Source organism: Rhagoletis pomonella, unplaced genomic scaffold (genome assembly GCF_013731165.1).
Source record: "Rhagoletis pomonella isolate Grant_MI unplaced genomic scaffold, Rhpom_1.0 Rhpom_scaffold_00001, whole genome shotgun sequence".
In the NCBI taxonomy this organism is placed as follows: domain Eukaryota; kingdom Metazoa; phylum Arthropoda; class Insecta; order Diptera; family Tephritidae; genus Rhagoletis; species Rhagoletis pomonella.
In genome coordinates, this window is record NW_023458555.1 from 11,724,084 (window position 1) to 11,733,595 (window position 9,512).

Consider the following 9,512-nt stretch of genomic DNA (forward strand, 5'->3'; position numbering starts at 1 on the left):
GTTCACCGTTACAAAATTTCACTTAACACAATGAACTCTGCTGAAGCGATTTTATTTCAGGCCAAAAAATGCGTTTTAAAGTTGTTTTGCTTAAATTTATAGCGGCAAAAGTGGCAAATTGGCAAAAAACGCAAACTACAAGCCAAGGCTAAATAAATAACCAACAGAAAGTGCAAACAGTTGTGATAACAAAAAGGAATAAAGAAGTCGAAAAAGCAAATGCGACTTAGAAATAGTCAATCTAGTTATGGAGCATGAACGGTGAGTTAATAAAAGAGATTTAGATGAATAATCAAATCTAGAGCAGAAAATATTTATACCGTTATTTTTGTGAATTATGGAACTATGATAAAGTAGCTGGAGACAGATAATATGTACAATACACACACACACACAGATTTGAAATGAAAAATTAGCAAAATAGCTGGTGGATGGGGTAAGCTAATAAACTCATAAAAAAGCATTTTTATGCATTTAACCACATAAATTAAGTTACAAATCCAAATCGAAATTGGTCGTAAAATTATAAATTTTAGTAGAACCCAAATACTTGTCGCTTCTCACCTCTATTTGCTCGCAATTTGTTATTAAATAACTGTCCATATATTTATACACCTGTTTGTTTGTACTTACTACATACATACATACATGCTAAGTAATCACTTATTTACATATTTTGCTCTTAGTAAACGTTCGCCAGCTCCGTCCGTCCGTCCAACAATTGATTGCGCCTTCGAAACCGGCTTAAGCGCAAGGCGTACTAACGGGTGATTTTTTAAGAGCTTGATAACTTTTTTTTAAAAAAAAACGCATAAAATTTGCAAAATCTCATCGGTTCTTTATTTGAAACGTTAGATTGGTCCATGACATTTACTTTTTGAAGATAATTTCATTTAAATGTTGACCGCGGCTGCGTCTTAGGTGGTCCATTCGGAAAGTCCAATTTTGGGCAACTTTTTCGAGCATTTCGGCCGGAATAGCCCGAATTTCTTCGGAAATGTTGTCTTCCAAAGCTGGAATAGTTGCTGGCTTATTTCTGTAGACTTTAGACTTGACGTAGCCCCACAAAAAATAGTCTAAAGGCGTCAAATCGCATGATCTTGGTGGCCAACTTACCGGTCCATTTCTTGAGATGAATTGTTCTCCGAAGTTTTCCCTCAAAATGGCCATAGAATCGCGAGCTGTGTGGCATGTAGCGCCATCTTGTTGAAACCACATGTCAACCAAGTTCAGTTCTTCCATTTTTGGCAACAAAAAGTTTGTTAGCATCGAACGATAGCGATCGCCATTCACCGTAACGTTGCGTCCAACAGCATCTTTGAAAAAATACGGTCCAATGATTCCACCAGCGTACAAACCACACCAAACAGTGCATTTTTCGGGATGCATGGGCAGTTCTTGAACGGCTTCTGGTTGCTCTTCACTCCAAATGCGGCAATTTTGCTTATTTACGAAGCCATTCAACCAGAAATGAGCCTCATCGCTGAACAAAATTTGTCGATAAAAAAGCGGAAAAAACCGAACACTGATTTTGGTAATAAAATTCAATGATTTGCAAGCGTTGCTCGTTAGTAAGTCTATTCATGATGAAATGTCAAAGCATACTGAGCATCTTTCTCTTTGACACCATGTCTGAAATCCCACGTGATCTGTCAAATACTAATGCATGAAAATCCTAACCTCAAAAAAATCACCCGTTATAAGCTTAAGCGTTTGCTAGCAGACTCAATGACCATCGGTTGGCGCTTACTACACTACATATTGTTGTTGTTGTTGCTGCAATAGTTGCTCTTGCTGTTGCTGTTGATATTGCGGTTGTTAGCGACAGACCGAAAACGATATCAACGTTGTATCCATTCGTTTGCCCACCGCCGAAACGTACAGACGTCTGTGAAATTTTTATACGCTGAAGCGATTTACTTAAAACGGCGCAACGATTTGTAAGATTGTTTTTTTTTGTTTTTTTTTTTTGAATTGGCGGCCTGTTAAATAAGATAAGACAAGGAGGAAAATAGTGCAAAAAAATTTTGAACGAAAAAGTTGTTCAACTGTATCGACGTGAATTGGCGATATTAGTTCAGCTGCTCATGCCGAAGTTGAATTAAAAGAAGCGAAAAAAAAATTAACCGACAGTGTCAACACGGATACTAGCAAATATCGCATAAATCGACGATTTAAAAATCCATTTAACGAAATGCTGAACGTTTATACTAAATGTTTGGTGCTCTTACTGCTTCCATTTAGTTTTGCTGTGTCGGTCAGCGCACAAGCGCCGCAAAGTATTGATGCAAATAAGGTAATGGGCGTGATAAATTCTTATCGTAAATATGCTTGTATAATTATATGATTTATTTAATAAGTAATACACTCTGTCAAAATATAACCGCGAAATTACTTAAATAAATTTTTTTTTGGTCCATAACATCGGCATTGTACTTTCCTGTAAGATATTTAAGGGGTTCCCCCCCCCCCCCCCCTCCCTCGCAAGGTCTTAAATTGTGTAAAACTCCTAAGTTTACATGGCTTTTATGGGAACGACCGACCCCTGTGTGAAAAGGTGTAAATGGGTGCGTGACAGATCAATCAGGATTTTGTTAAACAATTTTTGTTTCGTAGTCATGGCTAAAATACAATTAAAAATGCCGAAAATTAGCAGAAAACCTAACTCAAAACAATTAGTGGATGACATTCATTCATTATTTTATCATACGCTTTAGTATAAAAATGTCGGCCCTCGGCAACACTGAAGTTTACGAGGTCGTTGGCGCATCAAATTTGGCGCGTAATTTTATCACAAGGGGCTTGTAGATAGAGCTCCATACAAATTTTCACAGTTTTTTTAGGAGGCTCGTAACTTTACAAAGCCTTAGGAGGTTTATAAGGCTTTTACGAGTTTATGGGAAGACCCCTATTGTACCTGAGCGATTTCGTCGTGCAGCCGTTATTATTTCTTACAGCATAATTTTAAAGAAGTCGCACGACAGGAAGTCGCCTCGTCTGAAACATCCGTTTGGTGACAAACGGCACGGAGAGGTCCTGTCCATTTCCAATGCGATGCCAAATTAAGATATCGCGGCATAAATGCAACCCCTTTTCCTTCTGTCGAAAGCAGCTTTAAAATCGACAAAGAGATGGTGTGTGTCGATACTATTCTCGCGGATCTTTTCCAAGATTTGGCATGTGGTGAATACCTGGTCTCAGAAGGTCCAATCAGTTCGACGGCGGTCGATTTTAGTCTTTCATACAATACACTCCATAAGGTTTTACAGCCGATACTCTGGACATCTCTCTTCTGATTACCGTTCTTAATTCTACTACAGCTTGCCGAGGTGTTAAAACCTTTCTTAAGTAGCCGAATATTCTGGAAAGTGTTTAGAAGGTTTTACCCGTCCATCAGCACCACGAAACTACTCGCACTCTTTCATTTCAGGATTTCTCTTTTTATATATTTCGTAGCATGCGTCTCTCTTTCCTTCACAACTCTCTGTCGCACAACCCACGTTGCGTCTGAACACAGCGTAACGGATTCGTAGTCTTAAGGCTCTGTTATGCATACTTGGCATTGCATGCACTGCTATACCATTTTTACGTAGAAATCAAAAACCAACAGACTTTTACGTATGTAATGCTGTGCGTTGGGTAACCGCTTACACGCGAAGCTCATTTAACAGATTCTTTATGTGACAACGCTCAAGCAATGCCAAGTATGCATAACGGAGCCTTTAGCCTATTTGCTGCCAACCAAATTCTACACTGAATTTCGCGTTTCCATGCATGGCAGCTGCAAACAACTATTTCTATCTTTGTCCCGCCCACCATATTTATTGAATGGTGATAGATATCTTCCCCATTAAAGAATCTTAGAATATTTTTTTTTTGTATATCGACAAGTGTTTTTATATGTCCTTTTTAATTCAAAATTCAATTACAAACGGTCAAATTGACCGATTTTGACAATTCAACCGTCATTTTCATTGTTATTAAAAACTATTCAAGAACATAGGGATAATTTATTTAAAAATAATTTTTAAATATAAAAATATAAAAATAATAGTTTTTTCCACCGCTTTTTCACACGAAAAAAAACACCACATATGTATGCAAAATTTTACTCTCTAAAATATTCTGTTGAGATAAAAAATGGATCGCAATGTGGAAAACGGTTATTTTTAGTTGAAGGCTGACGCGCAATGCAACGAGCGCGTACTGACTTATTTTGGTCAAGTGCGTCTGAATGCGGCGTGCCCTCACCGGTTTATTTAGTATTTTCATGTGACAGAGTTAAAAATAAAAAGAGGTAGATTTAACTAAACAAGTAATTTTTAAGCAAAAACCGACTTCAATTCTTAAATAAAAATTTAATTGCGGAACATTTTCTGCGTCAATACGTTTGTACGTCACTCCATGTGGAGTATATATATTTTATCTTTAAATACAACAAACGTGTTCATTTGTTTTCTGAATATCTATTTTTAAATATAAATGTGAATGGCTGTTTGTTTATTACCTTATAATTTCTGAGCGGCGACACGGAATCGCACGAAACTTTGCACACTTATTTGTTTTTACCCCGCGAAGGTTATAGGCATAGAGAAAATTGGGTAGTACTGGGAAAGGGGGCGTGTCACCTCCCATAGACGTGAATTATTTAATCAGCTTTGACTTCGGAACTGTAAGTCACATGAACTTGAATTCTGGTATGTAAACATATCTACGGTGGGTGCTTATAGTAAGGTATATATAAATGAGTTTGTAAAAGGGGGCGTAGCACTTAACATGGGCGTGGAATTTTTTATTAGCCATAGCTTCGGGCCCACAAGTCACGAGACCCTTTTAATTACTTCTCACGTGGGATGAAACCCGCGGGTAAAAGTTAGTTATAGATATTTTTCAATAAATGAAGTGAAAAACTATAATTTTAACCGACTTCACAAAAAGGAGAAGGTTATGAATTCGTCGGAATATTGTTTTTATATATGTTTGTTACCGCATAACCTTGGACCACGTTAACCGATTTCTATAATTTATTTTTTTTTTCGGAAAGGTGTTACCTCACACGTGTTCCCATACTAAGTTGGTTTTTAGTCCAATCATTGGATCATGAAGATATTAATGATTATCTTAAATTTGGCACATATGTATGGGTGAACTTTTTTCCACAACCTTCAGTAATCGTCGTAGGCGCAGGTGTAAGTGTACAATATAGCCTCAAAAGAGCACACGATCTGTTTGAAATTCCAGAACTCACTTTGGGAGGCTTGTAGTGGTTCTCAATTTTATTAACTACGTTGGAGGTTTATGGTACCACAACGGCACTTGGACGTTAAGTTTGCCACCAAAAATTGCAACCAGGGTTGTCAATGACGTAAAAAAATACTTACCATCCACTTGAAAAAATCTACCAAATCTGGAAAATATGTACCAAAAACTTTTTATTTTAAGAGAATAAAAACTGTAGTTTTGTTGTGTTTGTTTAGTTATTTAAAAAAAATTGTTAATTGTTTATATTTTTAATTTATTTAAGTAATGATATGGTTTTTGAGATCATATTAATGGCATCGTCTCCGTTTCAGGATGGAACTAAAGGCAACAACGAAACTTCATTATTTAAATAAAAAACTTCAACTGGAGTTATATAGACAATACAGTGACTCAAAAAGCCGTTATGTATATTTTTAATATTCACAATGTTTTTCAAGTAAAATTTTGTTTGCTAATTTTTTTATATGAGAATATTGTTTGCGTTTAACCCAACCCATAAAAAGCAATGATAGAAGCTATTTAAAACATTTAGAAAAAATCAAAAATATTTTGTCCAAATTTCGAACTTTTTACGCTGAATTTTTGGCAAAATTTTGGAATTTTAGTATAACCAACAATGTGCAGCTAAAAATTCCCGTTGATTTAAATAAAAAAAAAAATGTTTGTCACCGGTCTTTTTTTTTTCAATTTAACAATTGCCATTTTTAAAAACTGGCGGTGATTTGTTTTAATTTTTTTTTGCGAACAATCATAGTTTATAATTACCTATATATCTGTCCATTTTTGCTTTTTATTTTAACAATAATTTAAAATGTTTAGTCAATCAAAACATCCTCAGGTAAAATGAGTTTTGAATAGAGCACGATATGTTCGATATGTTTTATCGATAAAGCGTTGAAGAATTAATGCAATAAAGTTGAAAGGACTTTATAATATAAAGACCACTATGAAAAATAAAGCGGGAACTAAAATTATTTTTGTTTTCCAAATAAAATACTTTAACAAAAATCCACCAAATGAGAAAAAATGTACCTTTTTACCAACCCAAATTTTGTCTATCAATTTTGGTAATAATTTACCCTAGTATGGTAATATGCAACCCTGATGGCAACTTTATCATCAATTTACACGCGCCTGTCGCATGTGTTTACTTAAATAATTTTTTAACAAAAAAGTATTTATTAAACCCATTGCTACGTAGTGTTATTTATTTAATAATTTTCTCATGTATGTATGTATGTATCTCCTTCAGATCGATGTTACCATTTTGTATGAATCGCTCTGTCCGGACAGCATTAATTTTATGACCAAGCAGTTAGCGCCCGCCTACGATAAACTCAAAGCTAACTTGAACATAAACCTGGTGCCGTTTGGAAAATCACGTGTAAGTATGAACGTTTTTTAATACATTTTCCTGCATAAAAAGGAGTACTTAGGTACTCGTATAAAACAATACATAAATACAATAAAATAGTAGGGAGGCAAAAATATCACAGCTAAACGGCCGAAAACGTTAACTTTATTTTGGGCTCTAGATTACGTTAAGCTTTCAGACAAGCCGTATAACGTCAAAATTTTGAGATATTTAGTGGGCAAGTCTTAGAGCTGTAAAAGTGAATTTATCGTCGTATATAACACTTAGAACGCTAAAATGTGACAAAAAAACGCCTAAATCTCAGAGCTCCATTTTGGGTCGAAAATTACGGATCTACTATATAACAATGTACAGCATTCGGCTGGGTTTTTAGCCAAACTAACTTTTTTAAGAGATTGGGTCATAGGTAAAAAAGAGATTTCTCGGTTTTTTTTAATCGGCTGGACATTTTTTTGTTTAAAATATTTTTTTTTTTATAAAAAGAGGTATTTTTTTTTCATTTAAATGTGTTTTTTCTCCAATTTTTATATACGAAGTATACAAATACGCATTTCAGAAGAAATGGGGTTTAATCATCTTTAAAACGGTATAAACTTTTTAAATCAGTTAAAAATTGTTTGAAATACATATAAGGAACTAAATTTTTCGAAGACCTGAACTTTTTTGACCCCTTATATCACCTGTAATATAAGTTTGCTCAAAAAAAGTTATGTACCGTTTAAATAAGAGAAAAAGGAGGACTACGTCTGTATTTTTAGGTTTTTAGTTATTTACATGCAACAATTAAATATTAAAATTAAAAAATTTCGTAAAATAAAAAAAAATTAAAAAAATTTAGCAAAATTCGTAATCAAACGCAAACAAGAACCAATCTGAAGGAACGAATCGTATATATCGCAAAAATATATCGTAAAAATAACCGTGAATAATATTGTCCACCTATGTACATACATAGCTTGTTCGGCACGGGACACTTTGCGCGTTTGAGAATGAGAAGATAACGTTTTGTTTGCAAGTTTGCAAATTATTTACGTCTTCCCATAGTAATTATATGGGATTTTTTTGTTTTTTTGTCATCTCGCGGGACGTTTATTTCAAGACGAAAATCATTTACAATGACATCCTCTGAATCACTTACATATGTATGTATGTATCTAACTCTTCAACAGTCCGTCAATTATGGCAGCGAATTCTATTGTCAACATGGACCGGCAGAATGCTCTGGAAACCGTTTGCAATCTTGCGTTTTAAATCAGCAAAGCACACAGGATCAGCGCGTTCGATTTGCCATTTGTCAGATGGCCACAAGAGATAAGCAAAGTGTGGAGGAAGTAAGTAGCCGCCTATGTACATTTTGCATTTTGCCTTAAAATTTGTTACATTTAACTTTCAGTGCGCCAATTTGGTTGATCTAAGCAGCGATGTTGGCGATTGCGTCAACACAAAATTGGGTACACAGCTACAGCTGTTGGCAGAGCAGGTGACCAATCAGTATGCTCCCAAATTTGTGCCGACAATTGTTTACAATGGTGTAAGTGAATGTTTGTTGGTTTTGCTTTAGCTTGCGTTGCAACATATTGCACGCAACATATTGCACGCAACATATTGGATTTTTGTATCATTCATCATGCCTGCTAAGTAAGTTTTTTTTTTGGCTTTCTCGCTACAGGAATTCAATCAATTACTTCAGGATGCATCATTTTACGATTTCCACGCCACCGTCTGTAAGCTGTTGCAGAAGCGAGGCATTGCCAATGAGTCTTGTCAGTAAGTGAAGTCATCAGTGTGCGCCGAAATATCACTAAGCATGGCGTATACTATACATACTTACATACATATGTATGTATGTAGTTGCAAGGCGCTTAGAAATTTGTATTATTGGATTAAATACACTGTGCGACAAGTTTATGATAATTCAAACCAGCCCGGACCTTGCTAATATTTTCTGAAAGTATACATATCCAGTAATAAAAAAACTCGATGGATTTGCAAAAGTTAGCGCGTATTTTTATTTTATGGCCTACTGAAGTTTCCATGTCCCGGCCTAGGTAGTTTTCAAAAAAGTGGGAAAAATGTTGAAAATAAATGCCTGAGCGAAATTAAGACACAGTAAAATTTCATGGGAAATATTTTCGTAGAACATTTTAACCCATTAGCTCCCGCCTGAAAGGGTCGTTTTGACCCTTACTTCAAGAAACCCCGTAAAAAGCAAATTTGGAAGTTCGTTAGAGGATTGATATATTCTAGAAAATTATTCTTCGGAAAATTTTACTCGGGGTCTTCTCAGGCAAAAGCTTCATGCCATCAACGTAAGTCTCTAAAAATATTAAAATTAAAAAAATCTACAAGCAAATTAAAAAAAGCAACTTGTGTTTTTTTTTTAATTTTTTAAAATTGAGTTTGGCTGTTATTCCTTCTAGGCATAGATTTCTGGTTTTAATTTTATAGCCCGTAAGGGTTTCTTGAAGTAAGAGTCAAAACGAGCCTTTCAGACGGTAGCTAATGGGTTAAAATGTTCTACGAAAATATTTCCCATGAAATTTTACTGTGTTTTAATTTCGCCCAGACACTTATTTTATCCATTTTTGAAAACTACTTAGGCCGGGACATGAAAACTTTAGTATTCCATAAAATAAAAATACGAGCTAACTTTTGTAAATCCATCGAGTGTTTTTTATGTTAACAAAGTCGGGCTGGTTTCGGCTGTAGCACAGTGTTATTAGAAAATTGGGATTAATATCTGCTTTAAATTAAAATTGTTTTGCCATTACCAATATTTATTGTTCGCCGTTAATGCAATTAAGTGTAATGAAAATAAATAAGGTATGCAAATTACTTAGTTTGTTTTTAGCAAATGCGGTTTTCTTGGTTTGGG

At 35.0% G+C, this 9,512-nt stretch overlaps 1 protein-coding gene across 1 annotated transcript; it reads left to right on the forward strand.

Moving 5' to 3' along the window:
• The first annotated feature begins 1,835 nt into the window (after positions 1 to 1,835).
• LOC118750617 (GILT-like protein F37H8.5) lies at positions 1,836 to 8,790 on the forward strand. Its single transcript, XM_036485358.1, has 5 exons — positions 1,836 to 2,296; positions 6,515 to 6,646; positions 7,807 to 7,968; positions 8,031 to 8,168; positions 8,307 to 8,790. The coding sequence occupies exons 1-5, from the start codon at positions 2,195 to 2,197 to the stop codon at positions 8,406 to 8,408; spliced, it is 636 nt and encodes a 211-aa protein (XP_036341251.1). The 5' UTR covers positions 1,836 to 2,194; the 3' UTR covers positions 8,409 to 8,790.
• The last annotated feature ends 722 nt before the right edge of the window (positions 8,791 to 9,512 follow it).